Source organism: Saccostrea cucullata, unplaced genomic scaffold, assembly GCF_032062105.1.
Source record: "Saccostrea cucullata isolate Sc308-1 unplaced genomic scaffold, CSIRO_AGI_Scuc_v1 ctg489, whole genome shotgun sequence".
Classification (NCBI taxonomy): Eukaryota; Metazoa; Mollusca; class Bivalvia; order Ostreida; family Ostreidae; genus Saccostrea; species Saccostrea cuccullata.
The window spans coordinates 357,064-380,694 of record NW_026935196.1 but is presented as its reverse complement, the minus strand read 5'-3'; the positions used below and the strand labels follow the sequence as shown (position 1 = coordinate 380,694).

At 33.6% G+C, this 23,631-nt stretch overlaps 1 protein-coding gene across 1 annotated transcript; it reads right to left on the bottom strand.

The window, feature by feature from the left end:
* Window positions 1-2,888: 2,888 nt before the first annotated feature.
* On the bottom strand, window positions 2,889-4,360 carry LOC134242224 (uncharacterized). Its single transcript, XM_062724312.1, has 2 exons — window positions 4,289-4,360; window positions 2,889-3,404 (listed from the first exon to the last, which is right to left on the bottom strand). The coding sequence occupies exons 1-2, from the start codon at window positions 4,358-4,360 to the stop codon at window positions 2,889-2,891; spliced, it is 588 nt and encodes a 195-aa protein (XP_062580296.1).
* Window positions 4,361-23,631: the final 19,271 nt, after the last annotated feature.

Genomic DNA, 23,631 nt, shown 5'->3' with positions numbered 1-23,631 from the left:
GCCAAAGTCCGATGGCTCGTTTCCTATGAGCGTTCTCACCTCGAACTCTAGTTTCGACTCGGATTACGAGAGTTCAACGTAAAGAGCGAGAGTTTGAACGCGGGATTATATCGAGTTCAACTCTCACAAGATGCTGGGTTTGAGAGAGCAAAGATGGCGTCAGGCGGCAATGAGCACATGTGAGTTATATCTTTTTTCTTATATTTCGAATCGTCAAAGGGATTTTTTAAAGATTTTTAAAACGTAAATACAGAAATGTTAAATTACTAGAAAGATTTATGTATTCAATAAACGATCGGCAACGAAATTGCCGTCTCGTACCATGATATTTAGTTATAATGAACTGTAGTCCGAAAAATCTGACGTTTTCCTGGCTTATTCAGGACGTAGCATCGTTTTTGAAAGTGGGGGGGGGGTCAGCCAGAGGAAATCTTTTATTTTACTTACCTGAAAAAGTTAACAAGCAAAAAGAAAGGGGGGATTTGCCCGAAGTCGAAAATCCTATTTCGTGTGAGTGTGTGTGTGTTTGTGTGTAAGTGTGTGTGTGTGTGGGGGGGGGGGGGGGTAGAGGCCAACTTTTTCTACATTTTTCTAGATGGCCACTACTTTCAGTACCAATTCCTATACTATATTTTCCGTACATCACTAATAGGGGTGGGGGGGGGGGCAACCAGACTTTTAATTAATATTTCCTATAGTATAAGTAAGGTTGGGGAAAAAAGTGTTTGGGGGGGGGTCTGCCCCCCCCCCCCCCCCCTGTTGCTACGTCCCTGTTATTTAATTAAGAGTTGAATAGAGCTGTCACATAAAAAAAATTAAAATCGTTAATGAATAGGTTTAATATTAAGTTTTCTGTATTAAATGCATGAAGATCTGAGCAAGAAACACGTGAGTTCTATAACTAATAAATTTTAAATGTAGATCTTGTTTATATCAATTTTTAGGGTACACATACAGATAGACGGGCAATACTGTTTGTTGGACGAGAGTTTGGCAGCAATTTTTCTGTCAGAAGATGGTGGTATGTATACAATTTAAATATTTTTTCGTAAATATATATCTCAGTCAGTAACAGATTTTATGCGACTGAAGAAACATCATCATTAATTTTATTTACTTATTTTACTAAAATTGTTTTAAATGAAAAACTTACTTGTTGAAAAATAAAAAGATCCATAAAATATTTAAGTCATTGGAAAACAGATTATTTGGATTCGGAATTTGTTTAGATTAAATAAAATCTTTACTTAAATTTAGCTTATGTATTTTTTTAATATGATTATGAATAACTTCATTTTCATGCATAGATCCAGAGACAAAAAGGGCCATCAGGGAGGCAATGCGTGCATCAACTTCAGGGGAATCAACTTCTTTCAGCGGATGTGAGATCCCCAGGCCTTCAGAGTCATGCTCAGCTTCACCGGAATTTGTATATGGCCGTTCTACACCCTCCAGTGTCTCAACTTCCAGCTCCGACTCACAGGTAGACTGGAATTTTGCTGAAAATCATTCAGAGAAAATTCTTCCTGAAAAAAATCTCGACTTTTTCTTAATGTCAACATGTGCCAGTACGAAGTGCTTTTCTTCCCTATTCACAAATTCATTCTCTAGTCAGTCTAGATCTGAAAAAGATGTTGATTTAAATTGTTCTGAAATTAGAGTGAGAGTATCTAATGAAATTTTTCAACCTGTCACGAGTTTCACAGTCTTCTTTCTGAAAAACTAAATTTACTTACAGAGTACAATCCACGTGTGGACGGAGAATGAAGAAAAATGTTTAATTGATTTAAGGCTACAGAGAGAGGAGAAGTTTACAGGCACAAAATCTCATGACTCACTATGGGGAGAAATAGCAAATGAAATGAAAAAAAATAATATCCAAGTTTCCAAAACACAATTGATCAATAAATGGAAGGCACTGAAGAAAAAATACAAGGAAATAAATGATGAAAATAACAAAACTGGAAATAAAAACATTCCTGGAAATATTTAGATCAGTTCAGCGAGGTCTATGGCAATAAGGCCTCCACAAAGGTAGCCATTTCCTTTGACACAGGACGCCCTAGAGAAAAACTCAAAATCGACAGAGCATTGGACAAGGATGAAGACATAGTTCCTGAAGAAGAAAAGCAGTCAACATCAGCAAGTGACACAGATTCCAAATCCACAACTCGTACTAAAACTATGAAATTAAAATCTACCAAACGCAAGATATCCGATAACACCAAATTAATTGAGAATATCCAAGAACAAAACAAGGAACTTATGGACTACATGAAAACACAGCATGAAGACAAAATGCGACGCATCGATCGTATGCTGGAGCTAATGGAGAAGTCTTTGGACAAATAATTATCTCTACAATGTACTAGTTACAGTTTGTGTATGTTTTTATTTGAATCAACAAATTCATGGTTTTGTGCAGTTTTAACTTTGCATAAATTTTGGTGAAATCCACACCATTGATTTCATTTATTTTAATTTTTGCAGGGGTTTTTATACCTTTTGTGATTCAAATATGATGACATTTCAAACTATTGTTGCTGTGAAAAGAAGCCTTAACCAATTTTTCAAGTGAAAATACATTTGAATGGGGCTCAACAAATCAAACTTATAAGATATAAAGACATGTCTTAGCAATCAAAATTATACCCTTGGCCTCTTATTTTGTTTAAATGTGCATTGTATTGTTGACAATTTTTTCTCTATATTTGATTTGTTCTTTCACAAAAAGTGAATAAAAGATTGACAACATTTCAGAAATCTTTTATTTAATATCTTGAACATATGTGCAATATACTGTAGAAAAATCATAATCACTTTAAAACCAGTGTCAATGAAATCAGTTACAATGGCAATGTGTTAAGTGTCTTGGACACGAAAAAAGTTCACGCCTGCATGGTGTTCATGATTTGCTGCCGAAGTGCTACTCCATCCCCTCTGTTAGCATAGATATTTGGATAGGCATTTGGGTGGCCATCCTGATCATTTTCAATGAAATCCTCAACATCATCATGATGTAGTATGCACAAATTATGTAGTATACATCCTGAAATAATGAGCCTGACTATTCGGTCCAACTTTCGAATTGGTAATTCTCGCAACCTACGGAACCATCCTTTTAGATGCCCAAATACACGCTCAACAACCTGTCTTGCAGAAGACAGTCTTTTATTAAATCGCCTTTGTTGAGCATTCAACCGACCATTGTCTCGAAAGGGAGTTACCAGCCAGTTTCTCAGAGGATAGGCGCTGTCTCCAACAATGAATTTCCCTTGAGTCACACTCTGTCCATTTTCAGCTTTATCAAACAATGACGAATTACGGAGTACGCGGGCATCATGCGTACACCCAGGCCATCCAGTATATGCGTCACGTATGAGCATGTCACTATCAGCAACAACCTGTTAAAATAATGGGTACTTTGCAAAACGTTTGAAAGAGAAAAATATATCCTCCTTACCATATTACCAAAATTTAATTGAATTCTGTCATTTACAAAAATGGATAAATCGTAAAAATTGCATCATCTTCACCTGTAATTGAATTGATGGAAAATTTTTCCGGTTGTAATAATCGTTGTCGCCGCCAGGTGCTGCACTCAAGCGAATGTGAGATCCATCAAGACAGCCAATGATGCCTTGTATGCCAGAATTAAGTTGAAACTCTCGAGACAGTACGTTTTGCGTTTGAGCATCAGGCCAATTTATAACCTACATAATAATGAAGGTGGTAAGATTTGTATAAATTTTATGTAAAAAAAAATAATGGCTGCATGAAAAGGTGCCTGTACTAAGGCCAAAAAAAAAAAAAAAAAAAAGAAAAGAAATAATAGTCTTGTCTCCTGCTACCCGACCTACTCTTCTTTTGCATCCGACCCTAAAGTTTTTTTATTTTATTTTGGGGGAAAATCGGGAATTTTGTGAATTTTATGTTTCAAAACTGAAAAAAAATATATACTAAAGTGGTATTTCATAAAATACTATTTTTAAATATGGCCTTTCAAAAAATACACTTGAGTTGTTCATCAAAATGCATGAAATTTAATATTAAAAGGCAATATTGACCCATGCCATGTTTCATTTGATCTTGTATCAGTTCATATACAAAAAACACTGTTGGAAAAAATAAAAGAAAATAGAAAAAGAAAATTATATCCCTACCGTGGCCAACCATATTTATTTTCAGGCTGGTAGCAAGAAACAATATTATTATTTTTTTGGCCTAAATGATATGAGATGCTTGCCTCGATTAGGTTTTCATTAACAGCCGTTGAAACTCGGCTAACTATCTCGTGGACTGTCGTAACACCAACTGCAAACGTATTCCACACCTCTCGTAAGGATTCCTGGTTTGCCATATACCAAAGGAATATAAGGAGCTGTTTCTCTGGTAAGATCGGTTCCGAACCACCTGGCCATGGATTATCGTCAAGTGAATGTATGATACTATTCAATATAATATGAAAAATTTCAGGACTAACTCGAAAATGTCTGAGAAACTGTTTATCGTCAAGTTGAGGGACGATATCCTCGGAAAATCCGCCTAACCTTGGAAAATGACAACGTTCCCGATTAAGGACAAGGGCGAGGATGTGGAAAGACCAAGTCTGCTTGATCAAAAGTGTTTCGTATTCATTTTCATCTGAAATGATCAATTCTTGAATTATTTGTTTGGAAACATGCTCCATTTTGGAGAGTTTCTAGAGGTAATTTACCTGTTTATCTTAATACATGCGTGCGCATTAAAGGGTTAGGTATCTAGAGTTAAACTCGAGTTCCAGAAGAAAACGCTCTATGAGACGCGCGACGCTAAAATGCGATGGTCTGACACGCCAAAGTTCGATGGTGCGAAGGAACAATCAACGTTTATGACGTCACAATAGTCCGACGTCATGACGTTGTCCTGCATTCAAAATCCATTGATTTTGTATTTGTCCCGCTTACAATTTTACTGATTTTGTTTATTGTTTTCGTCCACAAGAGCTATTAGAATAAGTCCTTGAACACCATTCCACTGATTGGGTTAGTTCTTGAACACCAATGTGTTTCTTCGAACTCACCCAAGAGATTTTATAGTTAGTCCTCGCACACTATTGGACTGATTTGGATTAGTCCTGCACCCATCCAAGATACCTAGCGTATGGTTGTTACACATTTCTCGACTGATAAGTGTTAGTCTCGCACCAATATCCAAAAGATTAGGGTTAGTCTTTGCATTTAATATTTATTTGTATTTATTTTAAACAATCGGGCCTTTGCGCAGTAGTACTATGACGTCATAAACGTTAATTGTTTTCCGCACCATCGGACTTTGGCGTGTCAAACCATCGGGGTTTGGCGCAGACCATCGGACTTTGACGTGACCATCGGACTTTGGAGTCCCATCGCACTTTGGTGTCCTACATATATATATATATATATATATATATATATATATATATTAGGGATGTCAACGAGTACCCGGTTAACCGGGTACTCGATCGAACGTCCGAGTATCGAATACTAAAATCGGTACTCGGTTACTCGGATGTATATTTTTGAATATTTCTAATCTTATTTATTAATGCATTAAACAATCTGTTTAAAAACATAAAATGCTCATTGCACTTGTACATACAGTAATTAGGGTTTACTACGACTCTAAATGACCGTTATCGCCTGTGGCAGTGTTTATACGTTACAGTAATTATCGTGACCAAGCACCTGGGGTACCTGGCTTTTCTCACCTTCGGCTGCCTTCTTCCTTATTTGTCCCCCGCTTGAAAAGTGGGGGATATTAATTTGGGTTTGTCCGTCCGTCCGTCCGTCCGTCCGTCTGTCCGTCCGTCCGTCCGTCTTTCTGTCTGTCTGTAACGCTTTTGTTTCCACACGATATCTCGAGAACCCATTGAGCTTTTGCAATGAAATTTAGCATAGCAACTCCCTATGGACTAAAGAAGACCCCTATTGATTTTGAGGTCAAAAGGTCAAAGGTCAAGGTCATAATTGAGCAAATTCTGTCTGTTATAACACTTTCGTTTCCACACGATATCTCTAGAACCATTTGAGCTATTGCAATGAAATTTTACATAACAACTCCCTGTGGCCTAAGGAAGACCCCTATTGATTTTGAGGTCAAAAGGTCAAAGTTCAAGGTCGTAAATTTATACATTCTGTCTGTGTGTAACACTATCATTTTCGGGCGATATTTCAAGAAGATTTTGAGCTTATGCAATGTAATTTTATACCAAAACTCCCTAGGACCTCTCTCACCCCTCTCAAAGTGCCCTGCCCCGTTTGTTTTATTAGTATTTATAGTATTACATGTCGCTATTTTTAGCACAGGGGCATGCGGAGAGTTATTGCGTATAAAACAGGTTCTCAGCGGACTTTATGTTCTTATTACATCTATTAGAACTGTTTAATACAGGCTAAATAAATCAAACACCATGGATTGTGTAAAATTTTGAGAATGCCGAACATGAAAACATGAATATATACATGTATGTGACTTCAGTTCTGCATATACTTCACACTTTGTAAAGCGACACCGTGGTGTAGTGGTTATGGCTTTCGCTTCAAGTGTGAGAGGTCCCGGGATCGAATCTCGGTCGAACCTTTCTTTTTTTTTTTTTTTAAATACCTTTTTTTTTTTTACTAAATGATAGTATTCAGCATGTGAAATGAAAAATTTATGAGGTTATAAAATCATCATTACAGTGTGATAAATATTCCATATAAAGAAATCTTCTATACACATAATAAAGAATAAGCAATCAAATCTTTATATGCATATTGACATACATGTATTTTATTTGCTTCAGTATACATGTATACATTTAATAATTCTACAAATTCAGTCAGGGGGAGCTGACTTTTTCCCTAAGCGGGGGACACGAATTCTCTGAATTAGCTTGTTTTTGTTTGGCTTTAATTATTTGTTTTCACTGAACATCGTTTAAGATCCATTATGTTTAGATAAATTAACTAATTTTGTCAATTCTCCGAGAAGCCGTAAATTCTCGGGAGACGAGCGGATGATATTACACCAGAGACATATATATGGTTTTATATATATGTCTCTGATTACACGTGCGATTGTTGATATGTTTGTGTTTGATTACATGCCAATACAACTGGTTGAAGGCAAAGGCTTTAAAAAAACTGCTGTCCATCGTTGCATCAAACTACATGTACAAAATACCGTCCCGTAATACTATATAAATCTCGGATCGAACAAGTGAACTAAAATCGTGTATCTGCACTGTTAGGAGAACTTGATCAAGTTCAAGTTGATACTGTACGTAGCTCTGACGACTGATACCTGGTCGTCAAACGCGACAAAGAGTTACATTACAATTACGGAGCAAATTATTTTTTTTTAAACAAAAACAATGTGAACAACTTATGATTTTATTTCTTGTGTTTATCTGATAAATGAATTGAATTTAAAAATTGGTACCGGTATGTTAAATTTCGTCGGGCACGAAGTACTCATCATTATTATTACAACAGAAATACATTTACGGATAAGCCTCCATCAGTGCATCTGGTTTTATTTCTACAAGAGTTTACAATGTTTTACAGTCTTCAATTTACTTGTTCATATTTATTTACACTTTTACCGAGTACCCGGGTACTCGATTTTTAAAAAAACGTCCGAGTAACCGAGTATTGAAAATTGACCGATTTGACATCCCTAATATATATATATATATATATATATATATATATATATATATATATATATACGAAACTTTGTTTTGGCGTGGAGACTTTGGCCTTTTTATCAGTTTCTCTTGTAAAACCTAAGAAGTAGGATCAGGTGCAGTGGAGGAGTAAGCATCCACTGTCGACAGGTCAAACCTATACCACGTACTACTTGTCATGATTGTGCAGACAGGGAAATCTGAAGACAATTCAGTGAGTACATGTAAATAATGACGAAACATTCGCAGAAAAAAAAACCGTCAGTCAGCATTCGATTTAATGGAAGATTGATTGAAAAGACATTGTATCAGCCCTTAGAATTTGTAAATTCTGACTTTTAATGTCTTGTTATCCTTGTTTAATCTATTTGTACATGAATAGTTAATTGCCTTGTGAATAACGAAGTACATGCTTTTGCGATTCGGATCAACTTAGAGACAAAAAAAACTCTACTCTTTCAGATGATGATAGGATTTGCTTTATAAATGCACCTATTAGAAATGAAATTTGACTATTGAAAACTTGAAGTCATCACATTTATCATATTAATGTCTTTTTCTAGTAAAATATCCAAATTTAAATCTGATATGTCTGACTCAGTTGTATCTTTCATTCTGAGTTCAAAGAGATATATATGTCGTATCGATATATAAATGGAATTAATTAACTTTATATCAAATCAACGCAGGAATAAAAATGAATATTTTAAATTGATAAAACTAAATCAATATACGTATACCTTCTTCACCTGAATAAGGGGTTCATCATCTCTCAGTTGATTCGATATGCAAGAGCATGCTCTACCTATGAACAATTTCTACAACAAGATAAATTATTGACAGACAATTTGATGAAACAGGAATATCGGCAGTCTCGTTTAAAGATCTTATTTTGTAGTTTCTATGGTAGATACAATGGCCTTGTCAGCAAATACAATCTATCATTGAGTCAGATGCTGATTGACCATGTTCATACTAATTGTTAAGCCATTATTTACACACTGATGTTACGACGATTTTTTCCATAATTTCCCAATCATGAAGAGGAGCACACAGCGGGTGTGCATGTGAACGGTCGGCAGGGGATGCTCACTCCTCCATGGCATCTGATCCCACCTCTGATTATTAGAGGTTCGCTTTGTCCTGCTCCAGATTTGTTTTGCTTAATGGACTGTTGAGCTTGAATACTACGTTATCTCTATATATTCCATTATAAAGATTTGAGAACTTGCAAAAGGCTAACAATGAACAAAATCGTAAAAAACTGTTATATTTATTTATTTGACAGTAACTTGCTGCTGATAAAAAACGTAATAGCGATTCAAATCATATTCTTTCGTATCCAATCAGACATAAACATGAATAAAGTATTACTAATCATATAAATATACTAGTATGAGATTGACAATTTAAAAAAATACCCGATGCCATCTCTATTGCCATAAGGTTTAGTTATTAGGATAATCTGGGTTGTTTCTTTATCCGAGTTTGCTGGGACATATCCAGTTTTAAACATGTATTTTGTAAACTGTTAATTATTGACTTGAAGATTTTGCTAAAATGTTCAATTCTGGGTTATCAAACCCCAAAGAAAAGAAAATATCAATCATTTTATGATTCTGTTGTTTTTTTTTTCACTTCGTTTGCAAAACACATTGTTTAAAGTAAAGAGACTCTTCATGTTGAAGTTCAAGCCCGGAGTTACACATTTTGACACTCCTAATTTGATATTTCCATTGTCAGCAGCGTTTGCATGTTTAGGTACACTTTGTCGCTTAGAAGTAATGGTGTGGACCCCTTGAGCAAGTGACCGACTTGTTGAGGATTAGAAGTCAGCTGACCTAGCTTACCTCGTACCTCGCAGTGCAAACCCGCAGACGTGCTCCACGCATAGTTTCATGTCAATATGTCACCGCTATCGCAGGCAAAGTTTACGGCTCACCAAAAACTAGATACATGTATGCATTTCAGTGGACACTGGTCAGAATAATGACAATTGCATTTAAATTTATTTTTGGAATTGTAAAAATGTCAAGTTTACTTGTCTATCATAGTTGCAAATCCGTTATCTGTTTGCGGGAAAAACATTTTTTGATTTCATGATAAGTATGGATTTTTTATTCCTTAGTGGATAGAATAAAATTATTTTTTTAATAAAAAATTCTACACTTAAAATTTGTTTCTTATATCGTAGTATGATAAAATATATATCGATAATACTTACAAACTAAAATATACAGACAGCAGGCTACAAATTTTCAGAAGAAACAAATTTCCTGTTTCCTGCTATAATATAAATAAAAAAAGTGTATTTGCATGCATTTTACGTAGTGATAAAAACAAATTCATCAAATTATTAATTTAGAAATCTGAAATGTGTTTCATTTTCTCAAAAAATATATAATATAATTCAGAAAACATACACATGTTTAGAAAAGAGTAATTAGCCTATTTTAGAGAAAATCCTAATTAAAAAGGAAAAGAATTTAATTCTTAATTAAAATGAATTTTATGTTGAATTGGTTGATGATAATGCAAAGTTCTTTTTGATTTACCTTTTATCTATATCATATATCAAAGGTAAAGGTCATGTCATAGGGACCATATAGCCAGGCCCAGTGGAAGACAGATTAAACTTAATTACAAGAGATTTGTGCATTGTTTTCAATTTAAAGAAAGCGAATCATTTGATGGTTTGTTCTATATGAATCAGCTTTTTGTTTGACAATTAATCTGCAAGACTTTCTATTTTGTGATACAAATGAAGGAATGACATCTATCCATATTTAGATAATAGTTTTCATTTTCCTTATAATGTTCCTTTATTTGACTTTTATAAAAATGTCCTGAAATTACAGATTCTCTTGTTAACATTTTGTCCCAAATACATAAATTACATTGAATAAAACATAAGACCATGAATTGATCTGTGTTTCTCATAACCATGCCCTCCTCCTACTGTTTTCTTGCATGCTCATAATCTGGAACATCGACTGGAGAAACCAATAAAAACATAGACTACATAAACTAGGTTTCTATTTTAGGCCTGTATTTACCTCAATATCGTAAGAGCCAGGTATTCATCCAGACGGATTTATGAGATTTTTCTTTTCCACAACACAAACGATCTGTGGTCAGGATCGCTCGTAAGAAGGTCGTAAAAATGGCAAGATTATAAACGAATTTGGTCTCATCGGCCATGAAACCAGACACCTAGTGGAACAAGCAAATAGGCTCTCCCACTAGTCCAGTATAGACCTGCGCGCAGGGAGAACCTCGGAGGAAATTAAGATATTTATGTGACGAGTAATATGAAGATGTGGTCTGTCTGTATTACATTTAAAATCTACTCATGACCATTAGTTCATGAATCAAGTCCAGAGATGTTTATATATTATATATATTTATTTACATTGGTCACCGTATATTGTGTAGAAACTACAGTGGAACATACATTTTTCATGCTTTATACTCTAGTAACTTCATCGAAGATGTAAATAAATATAAATTTACAAATATAATAAAGTTAATGCATTTCGATGCAAAGAAAAAAATCAGGGATAGTAAGACTGCCTTAGAGTCTGACAATCAAATAGAAATAAGGTTTTTCAACCCTCAAAGCTAAAATGAATTTTAGATAAAATATATCACAGAGTCGAACACATCTGTTTCATATTTTGATATTTTACTTGGAAAAGACGTTAATGGCAATCTAACAACCAAGCTCTATGATAAACGTGATGAATTTGACTTTTCTATCATCAACTTCCCTTACTTATGCAGCAATATACTTTCATCACTTGTATACGGAGTTTATATATCTCATTTGAGCATGTTCTACATATGAACAATTTCTAAAACGAGATAAATTATTGATAAACAGGTTGATAAAACAAGGGTTTCAACAGTCTCGTTTAAAGTAATAATTTCGTAAGTTCTATGATCGATACAATGACCTTGTCAGCAAATACAATTTACCATTGAGTCAAATGTGACTCATACTATTTGTTAGTCCATTATTTATACAATGAATTGACGACGGATTTTTCCGTTATTTCCCGATCATGACAAGGAGCAAACGGCAGCTGTGAGCAGAGGAAACACGGACCTCCCAAACATCAGATGTGGTATCAGGTGCAATGGAGGAGTGCATCCCCTCCCGACTGGTCGCACGATAGAAAAGTTAAAGTCATCATGTTTTTCATAGAGCTTGGTTGTTAGATTACCATTAACGTCTTTTTCAATTAAAATATCCAAATATGAAACAGATTTATCAGACTCTGTAGTATCATTTATCTCATACTTATCAGGATATATCGTATCGCCATAAAAATGGGAATTATTAATTGTTAATTGACAATACGTATTCGTCGTCGTTATTTCTAAATGTCGAGCTGAAGGCCACAATACGTGTTTTCTTCTTTTCACGCATATGATTTTGCACAAATTCTGCTTCATATAAATTCAAAAATAGGTCTTCTAATAACGGGGGCCAATTTGTACCCATGGGAATTCCAATAGATTGTTGGAAGACGTGGTCTCCAAAAACAACATAGATATTGTCAATCAAAAACTCGAGCATCTTTTGAGGTCAACTTCAGAGTACTTGTGTGTACAATCAGTTTTTTTTTGCAAAATAATTTGGCAAATGACTAATGACAAGGTAAGTAAATTTACGAGTTCATTTTTATTTAAAAAAGCACCTGTTAACGAAGTTAAGAAGTCTGGACTTTAATTTATCGTGGGGAATGGTTGTCTATAAAGTTGAAAAGTTTTTAAGCTGTTGATATTAGTAAATTCCTTAGAATTTTTAAGTACATGTATCCACATCTGATTTACACTGCTTCTTGAATATATTGTTGCACAGTACTCTTAAAGTTTCTCCTTCTTTTTGTACTATAAATATTTTGGTGAGGAGTAAAAAAAGAGGGCTGGTTGAACATTTACTGGAACCCGCTATGTATCTATGTTTGTAAGTATTCTTCTAAAGTTTCGGAATCCAATATATATGTGGTACGTAATTCAAATTCATTTTCTCAGTACCTGTCTATAGCAGACTTGGACTAAAGATATTGCTCATACGGAGAATATACACTCCAGCAGATTGGATAAAAAGGGTGACAATAACATGATATGCACGTGATACTGGTTTCCGAGAATTTTTTGTATAGTTTGACTTCTATGGTGGAGGCTGACTTAGGCGTTTGTTTGATTGGTAGCTCTAACACAGTAATATCATTTATATCTGACCGGTTAATGTAGTTGTCTCGGTGGTCGGAAGGGTAAATATTATGATGCTGTTGGGCAGATGTTTGTATAATTTAGGGAATGCTGTAAAGATACAAAAAAAAGTCGAAAAAATAAGTAACGCAGACAGCTGAAAGAGACAGGCGTGATGCATAAAACGTCTAGGATTTTTGTTGCATTGTAATTCATCAGAAGATATAGGCAATAATATTTCAATCAGTTGCGGGACTTTAACTAACAACTTTTACTTAAATAACAATGTTCATTCTATTTTGGGCTAAATACAATGTCAATAGGTGTTTTATCAATTAAACGCCATTAGTTGGGTGTTTAAAGGGAAAAAAGGGAAAAAAAGTTATGGCAAATCAAGTTTTCTTTAACATAAAATGCTGAAAACCAAGTAATGCCAAGTAATATAGTTTATATCTTCATCCGATGTATCGTGCATATTTATCACTATCCTGGTCAAAGTATTTATCATTTCACCACCCAAGTTATCAGGTATATTATATCGATAAAAATTAAGTTTATAACATTGTCTACCTTATTTAATTTTATACATGTTATATTTATGTTTATACACAAATAGATATATAAACATACTTCTTTTCCCTGCAAAATGTCATTAACGTAATTTTTTCTTCTTCTACAGGTACCGAATGCGAAATGTTACATAACTCAATCCATCAATACGAGAAAATATCTTTATGTAAAACATTTCCGATAACACCAGGCTTATTTAATTTCCTGTGATGTATAATCTTATCTTAGGTCACAGACTTAGAAAAATTTGACACGAATCAGGGGTTCACGTTAATTTTTTTATCTATTGAAAACAAAGAGAAGTTTTCCGTTCATCAAAGCTCAAAAAGTTTGTTCTTGAAGTTAACTGTTAACGTTTCGGTCAAATTTTCTCGAATTAATTACTCTCTAGCAAACTTCATAGCAAAATATAGCGTTTATACAGATACTTTATGTTTGACACTTTAGTATTATTAAATAATATATTGTTAAAGTTGTTATTGTCTTGAGAAATCAGAACTGAGCACTCACGTACTGTCAACCTTCCGTTTAAAATCCTTCCATTATTTATGAAAAAAAATCTGCACAGTTGTTTTTCGAACTTAAGGACAGATGATACTGTCGTTTACTGATTTTTATTTGAAAATTAAAATAAGTACACGTCGTGTACTTATTTTAATTTTCAAATAAAAATCAGTAAACGACAAGTTTGCTTGTAATTCATATTTTATTAAGGTCATGATCTGTAATCACTCAACAAATGGAAAATTTAGGTCTTTCCATTGTAAAGCGTTCCTAGCAATATATTAGTTGTTCTTATAATAGAATACCTTACTTGACCACTTAACTACAACGGCTTAAAGTAATATACATAATGTTTTATAAATGTTGTTGTTTCAATGATAAATATGTTATATTTTTCAGATAATTTGTTGACCAATGTTAATCACAAATCAGGGAAGTAGCTATTAAGGGAACACAACTTGAGTCATGCTTCAACGTGAGGCGAGAATGCTGTTTTTCTTTACAAGCTCATGTGTGTACCAATTTGCGGTAAGATTTAAATAACGTACAATCTGAAGAAAATGACAGTAGTAATAATGTATAATCCAAACATACATGTAGAATGTCACAGAGGACAAGTCAGGTCCTTTCTAGTCCATGGTTCGGGATGTCACTGAAATTGAAAAAAGCGAAGTTACTCTGTAAACAAAGCATAAATTACGAACTCTCTGGAAATTTCAGGTGTGGGATCAGGAGCCTGGGGGTAGTAAACATCCCCTATCGGCAGGTCACATCCACCATGAGTCCTTTGTATTAAATAGGTTAGCGGAATAATCCTTAGTCAAATTCAGAATCAATTAAAATAAAATAGTTAAAATACGATAGGTTTTATATGTAACACGGTCATTATAACGAACTTAGATGCAAATTGCAAGGTTGTTAAAACCCCTTTGAATCATATTATTTATCAGAGGCCTGTCTTGGTTTAATGCTCGATCATTCTCAGAGCCTGCTTTTAAGTACGAAATATATTGTGAGACATAAACACCATATATAGGTTGCCATATAAAGACATGTACAAAAATAAGAAAGTTGATGATGAAAAGCTTCAGTCAACTTGTTTGTCAAATAGTTTACTATATAGATTTGCCCTTAACGTTCTCCAAATTAATGAAACAGATATGGCAGACTGTGTTGTGACTTTATTTCAAGATCACTGGGATACAGGTACACGTATATAAATGACAAACAAGTGGAAGTGCTAAGTTGACAGTCGACGATATATCTAAATGTCGGGATGGAGGCCACAGCCAGTGCTTTATTCTTCTCATCTAGAAGTTTTTGAACAATTCTGCTTAACAGAAATATAAAAACAGGTCAGCTTATAAAGGGGATTTGCAAAAATTTACAACTAAAATTTTGTTGTCTTTCTTTACAGAATGATTATCTATATACCATGGAGAGGTAAGCATCCTCCATTTCCAAATATTCACATTTTATATCCAAAGTATTTTCATTATTTTTTAAAACACATTTTTATTTCGGAAAATAGAGAGCGTAAGCATGCCTGTCTTCCTTTATATGTTTTTAAACATCAGTTAAGATTTTGTACATAAAAATTTCAAATAAGCAAGACTGTGCAATATTGTTTCGTGTGTCCTCAGCATTTAGACGCATTTTTTGAGTCCTTAGGTTTATTTAGGGTGTGGTAAGGATTTAACCGTATATTTTTCTCGATCACAAAAATATAAATAATTCATATTTTAGCGAACACTGTGCTCAGAAAGATTATAAAAATATTTAAAGAAAAAAGTGTCTCACATCATAATGCCTTATGGCACAACTGACATATCCAATACAAATAGCCTGTAGTCCACTCTTGGTTCAGAGACGGGCACCTTGTGCCATAAGACATTTTGGTCTGTTTTTCAGTCAATGACATTAAAAATAGCGCTGACACTTTCGTTTTTCTTTCATTTATATTTATTTATATCTAACAAGGTTCAACATCCTCAATAATATACAGCATGCCCCTGAAATGTCTGCATTTATGGTTGCTCAAAATCTGAAAACGTAGACGTTGGTGACCAAGCTTGAGACAAAGAGAGGCAGTGTTATGCAGCAGATTCCACCATCAGAAAGAGAAATTGCAATGTTTTCTAGAAAAGGCCAAGGCGTAAAAATGTTTTGAATGTTATGATGAATTATTTTAAAATCTTTTCTATCTTTGCCATGAATCGTGAAAACAGTCAGATAGATAATGCAAGTTATCTTTCATGGTTTGCATGAAATTGGTGAGTTTCATGAGCCCACCTCCCGAGGTATGTTGGAAATGAACAAAATGGCAGAAAATTATGCAAAACAGAGTACATAAGAGTAGAAAACAGAGTACATATGTAAGCGACAAACTTAGAACATTCTTGTAACAAAAGAATATCACTCAACACAAATGAAAATTCATTACCTGTGCCAAGGCTGTTTTACAACTGTAAATGTAAAAAGGATAGACAAAAAGCAATACATTTGTACCAGTATGCATTTATTAAGCGGAAAGATGGACATCAGGAGGAAAATAAAGGGGGCAAGACAGTCTCAAATATTTTTGAAATAAATGTACAAATTTCACTTACACATTTAACATCCAAGGTGCTCGCTTAAATTAGAAAATCTTAAGTTTGTGTGGTCTCATCCGAAGGACCGGTTCCCACATTTCGCAGTGTAATTTTAACTCGCAATGGAAGAATAAACTCTTTACTCGCAACTTAATTGCAAATGCTTAAATCAGTGAACTTGAAATGAAAGATATATACCAAAGACTTTGACAAATATGTTACACATTTGGATATTTTACTAGCAAAGAGGTTAATGATAACCATGCAAATTTTTGTGATAAACACGATGACTTCAACTTTTCTATCACCAACTTCCCTTATCTTCCCTTATCACCTGCATACGGAGTTATATCGATCATTTGATTCGTTACGCAAAACGTGCTCTACTTGTACGTACGAACTGTTTCTAAAACGAGGTAAATTATTGACCAACAAGTTGATGAAATAAGAATATCAGCAGTCTCGTTGAAAGGTCATTATTTCGTTGTTTCTATTGTTTCTATGGTCGATACTATGGCCTTGTCAGCAAATACAATCTATCATTAAGTCAAATGCTGATTGACGTTTATCATACTAATTGTTAAGGCACTTTTTACACACTGAATTGTCAACAAATTCCCACTTTTTCCTGATCGAGACAATGAACACACGACGGGTCTTATCGGCGGTCATTGGCAGGGTATGTTCGCACCTCGGTGGCACCTGATCCCACCTCTGATGTTCTAGAGGTTCGTGTTTGTTCTGCTCCTGAGTTGTGTTCTTTCATTGGACTTCTGAGCTTGAATATTATACAATTATTGCTGTTTTTTCAGGTCAATACGATGATTTAGACACATGATGAGTACAATATTCACTGAGCCCGAAGGGCGAAGTGAATATTGTACTTCGAAGGTGGATAAATCATCGTATTGACCGCAAAAAACAGCAATAACTGTTTTATTATATGATTAAATGATAGCAAACTCTTACAAGACTGTTTCTTTTCTTTAATTGAAAGTTTTAACAAGAAATTTCAACAAGAACACATTGTAACATAAAAAATGGAACAGGCCAATAATTCCTTATATTGACCTGGAACGTCACGTGCAGGTCAATACAACTTAGCATTTTTCTAACATAGTTGGATCTCAGCCGATCAGAGAGAAGGAAATTATTCAATCATATAATAATGTTCATTATTTCCATATATTTCATGTAGTAATATACCCTTGTCAACAGCATATGGAGCTTATGTCGCCCAGTATTCGATACATCAGGACCTCCTCTACATACGAGGAATTTCGTAAACACGGCGAGCCATTGTCAAACAAGTTGATCTGGATACCAAAAGTCAACAAATGGATACATTATTCAAATGCGGACTGATTTTTTCATATAAAACGTTAGGATTATTTAGACGCTGAATCTTTTACTGTTTATTGATTTTAAAGGTTTAATGACAAGGAACACACAGCGGGTCTAACCGGTCCACAGGAATGCTTACTTCTTAATGGCACCTGATTCAACCTCTGATGTTTTAGAGGTCCATGTTTGCTCTGCTTCCAATGGGTAGTGTTTCAATGGACTTTAATTTGAGGTGATAACTGTTTTTAAATCAATATTTCCTCAGTAAATCTAATTGTACGAAGTAAAATGAACAACTTTTGCTGCCTCTGGTCTCTGATAATTCGGCAATGTAACCATCTTCGAGCACAAATTTGTAAGGTAGATTCAAGTAAACTTACTTTACTTATTTACAATATTTTATGTTTTTACATGTAATACACAAAAAAGGACAATTTATGTGTTTCATAAAATTTTATTTTTTTTTTTAGATGTACATGTTTTCATTGCTAACTTATTCTCGTTATACTCATCTTGTGTGTATTAGGCGACGGACTCCTTTGTTTACTATACACTGACAACTTAACGTAATTTATGGAACGCCATCACTGCCTTATAGCATAAAACTATGCATTCATTATGTCAATCTATCATAACGTGATGTGAACATATCTTTACGTTATGTCAATTTTTTATGGGGTGATGTAAAAATATTTTTACATCATGTCAATGCTGCATTACATGAAGTAAACACATTCTTCCATTATGTCAGCACTTTATAACTTGAAGTCGGAAGTTCATTATGTGAAGTGAAAATATGTTTACATTGTGTTAAAACTTTATTACGTGAAATGAATGTTTCTTTATATTATTTCATTTCTTTAATATATGAGGTCAAAATTGCATTACGTCAAGTAAATTGTGTTTTATAATTAAACTTATCATTACATGAAGTCAAAAGTCCATTCCTTTTTGAGAGTGTATATGTCTATTATGTCAAAGCATTATTACGTGATATGGATTTATCTTTATCTTACGGCGAGAGCATCATGATGTGAGGTGAACACATTTTACCTTTATGTCAGTGCTTTATTACGTGGTATAAAAAGTGTATAACATAATGTGAACATATCTTTATATTATACCATCACTTTATTACATTATGTCAAAAACTCCATTCCGTGATGTGGATATATAATTACGTTATGTCAACTCTGATGTGATTTAAAAAATATCTTTATATTGTGTAAACTCTTTATCATGTTGATTCCAAAAGTTCATTACCTGATGTGAAAATACATAAATTTACATTGTCTGAAAGCTGTATATCTAGTATAATAATGAATGTTGACGACTGTGATTTAATGACTGGTAAGAGGGGGGGAGGGCGATTGAGTAGGACGAATTATAGACATATAATATCAGCCCCCCTCTTTTCCCAGACATAACCTTATTATAGAAAATGTAATGTTCTTTGAAAGTACAGCCCCCACCCCCACTTATTGTTGAAGTATAGTCCACTAGGGGTAATGTAGTATAACTGAAAAAATATAAGACTAATCAAAGGTCTGAAATAGGATTTTCGGGCTTGGACAATTTTTTTTGGCTTATCAAGTTTTTTCGGGTAAATAATTTTTTTTTCTGGCTGACATCCTCTTTCAAATAAATGCTATGTCACGGAATAAGTTACTGTAATTTTTTCAACCATTCCAACACCAGAATTTTGTTACAAAAATATACCAGTCCCTCATCTAAATCATGCAATTGAATATGCCTTGATAAGCATGCATGGGCACATATTTGTGGCGCATATGGGAATCTTGAAAATAGAAGGGGGACTTTAATTGGTGACCAAAGAGGGAAAAAAAACTGTTTATAGTTTTATAGAAAAAAGTTTTCAATATATAATTCAACTAAACTTAATGTGAAAGTAATGCAATGTCCTACGATGTAAAACTAATAAATTTATTAATTTTATGTATATTTTGGTGTCTAAAGATGGTAGGGCGGGATTTACGGCAAGTGCACGTGCGTTATTCGATCGACGCGTTTACACTTTTAAAAAAGGAGGGTTTAAGACTGACAAAAAAAAACTTATGACAGTGTTTTGAGTAAGATCAGAAGTTTTAAGATTTTTTATAAAAAAAAAAAAAAAAAAGCAATTCAAAAGAAAAAAAATGCTGCACGACTCATATTTGATTTATTTCATTATCAGATAAAAGTAAATTGAATTTCGACGTGTGACTTTAATTCACAGTCGCAGTGTTAAGGCTTTGCACGTTTCAAGATTGTTAATCATTTTTCGCTAAAAGTTTTCATTTAATGATGCAATATCCAAATCGCTGAGAATTTATTTTATTACAGTTTTCTCTCCCGCCATTTTTAGTGCTTTCGGAATGCGGAAATTACGTTATGCTCATATAAAGGCCGAGGATACCCGTGTTCGCATAACGTAATAGTGAATCGACATAATGTAGAAGAGTGCGCACAGTATGACATCAGCTTTTCACATCTGATATGAGATGAAATAGCCTAAGATACATGTATGCTGACAAGAGGCTTAGCATTCTTGACACAATGACGTAACGTAATAACGATTTGTCAAAAAGTAAGGGCAAATTCACATCATGAAATTGATTCACGTCGTCATGTAGCATATTGAAGGCATAAAGTAGTAAAAGAATTGACCACATGTGACAATTTTTTCAGATCATGTAATGAAATTCTGACATCGTATTATAGCGACTTCATATTGAGTTAAAGATAAATTCACATCATGTAATGAACTACTTAGACCAAATAGTAGATAGTGCACATAATGTAATAATGAGTTGAAAATATATAAAAACATATTTACACCACGTAGAATTGTTTTGACTTGATGTCATAAAGAGCGGATATAATGCAGTGGAAGATTGGCGCAATGTAATTAAAGTGCGAGTTAATGCCATAAAGACTAAACATAATGTAATTGAAAGTTGACTTAACGCAATAGTCGTGTGTGTAATTGTCATAAAGAGTTGACATAATGTAATGAAAGGTTGACACAATGCAATAGTAGTGTGGACAAAAGTCATAAAGAGTTGACATAATATAATGGAAAGTTGACATAATGCAAAAGTATTGTGGGCTAATGTCATAAAGGGTTGACATAATATAATGGAAGGTTGACATATAATGCAATAGTATTGTGGGTTAATGTCATAAAGAGTTGACATAATATAATGGAAGGTTGACATAATGCAATAGTATTGTGGGTTAATGTCATAAAGTGTTGACATAATGTAATGGAAGGTTGACGCAATGCAACTGTTGTGTTCTGCTATAAGGCAGTGACGGCGTTCCATAGTAATTTATCATTCAATGTTATATGTCTATTTACTTCTTACGAAACAGAAGTCTTATCTTTTCTTTTAAGGTTCATCGATGTTAGAGTAAAACTAACTGGTAACTTTTAGTGGTTTGTGAAAGTCATTTTGTTTATGAGGTTATTGCCTGTTCTGTACAGCCTGTACCTTACTTATGCCACAACATTGACATCAACACTTCAGCTTCCTGGTCAAATTGGTTTTTTTTTCTGAGACAAAGGTTGCTTTTACTGTCGTTTAGAAAAAAAAAATAGTTCAGTATATGTTTGACTTGGGGGAGGGGGTATTTCCTACTTTTGTGAAAGGATCCAGCTCATTTTAGGCAAAAGGGGTGCATGAAGACGAAAACATAACGTACATCTAAGATTTATCAGATCAAAGTCTTTGAAAAAAAATACTAGAACTTGTTTTTGTTGAATATGAATATAAGTGACAATTTATTTTCAGACCTAGGATTGGAAAGAATGGCGTTTTTAAATCTATGCAAGTTTCAAAAATTATTTTAACATTTTATAAAATATTACTAGTATGCTTTACTATCTCTAAATAGAACAATAAGCCATAAAAAAAAAAGAATATAAAAGGGCCAAAAAATGAAGTAAAAATTCATTTTGGAAAAAAGCGCCCGGGGGGATTGTGGTTCTTTGCGACATAAAGTTAATAAAAATCACTCTGGGTTAAATTTTATGAATGAAATTCAATTTAGGAAGCGTGTCTCTTTTTCCATTAAATAGCCTCTATTTCTTGTACAAGCAGTATATCATAAAAAGGCGTTCACGTTTTTGCGCTTTCATGTCCGGTGATGTTCTTTTTATTTCTTCATGTTATCGGTAGGTAGCATCCCATCTTCCTATTTTCCTGAAAATCACGTGACAAATCATATTTAAGGGCTTCTGACACTTACATACTAATGTATTCTACGAATTTATACCAACTTTCAGAAATTACAGATGTAGCTTTCTTGTCTCCATTGAAATGAAGACCGAGTCAAGATTGTGAGGTTTATTTTGATTCAATATGTCTATATATCGTGTTTGTTCAAAAGTGTTCATATATTGATGTGTAAACTGCAATTTTCATTCTCATTCATAACAAAAAAAATATCATAGATAAACTAAAATGTCATAATTATTTTGCTTTGATGTCTTTTTTTCTCAAGACTATAAATAATTTAAGGAAATATTCTTGATTTATGAATATTAACTAAAATCTTAAAATAACCGGTAACTGAATGCATCTCAGGAGTGTTAAATCTTCTTACTCCTTGCAGCAGATTAGTGTTTGTGAGTTTTTTTCTTGATGTCAAAGTTGTAAATTGTGTAACCAATCATAGGCAAGCAGGAAATAAGAACTTGTATAAATACATTTATAATCAGGCTGATTATTCTTCTGTCTGGGGTGAAGACAGTTGTGAAATTAATTCTTTTCAGTGTAATAAATGTCTATATAATGTTATTAAGTGCTTGAAATGACTGACAAATTATGTAAATATTATATTAAAGAATAAATTTTCAAATTAGATTAAACTTAAATGAACATACAGTGATTTAATATTGTTGAAGTGCAAAAAGTTTGGACAATACATTTTATTTAATTATTTAATGGTATTCTTTCGAGTATTGAAAAAAAATATTAGAAATTATTTTTTTTTTTTAAAAAATAATTTCAGTATTTAGCTCGTTCCAATATCAATAATTATAAAATAAATAATTAAGCATTTTTCAACTTTGATTCTTTTTTAGAAAACCTATTGATCTTATACAACTATGATTCTTTGCCTTGGTAGGAAAAAATTCCATCAATCACAGGTATATCACAAGGATCACCACTTTCCCCCTGATTGTCTAAACATCTGCATGATAATTGAGCCAGTCGTTCCTAAATCAACACCGACCTGCTGATCTGTTCATAAAATAGTGTTAAAGCTGTCCTGGTATTTATTTATCGCTGGAATCGTATAGTTTTATTGTATTGAGTCAGTGATATTTGTAACGTCACACACCAATGGTAGAAAAAAAAAGTTCCTTAAATGTATGACTGATAAGAAATCAAAGTAATTGTTCTCTCTTAACAGGCGATGTGATGTTTGGAATTTTTTTCAATTATTATTGAGAGTATCTGCTTAAAAGTGTTATCTCCAGCGAATACACACAACTATGCATAGTAATTTACAACCTGCACAGTGTTTGCCTCGTGTCATGTTGTTGCATATCATTTATCACTATAGTGTTCAAAATCTTCCCGGACCAAGCAAATTTAAGCCTTCATGGCCCGGGGTTAGACATGAATTTTTATAGTTCCTACAAAGATTATTAATTACCTCGGAGAGAAAGAGGAATTCGCTACATATAACAACAAACATTGC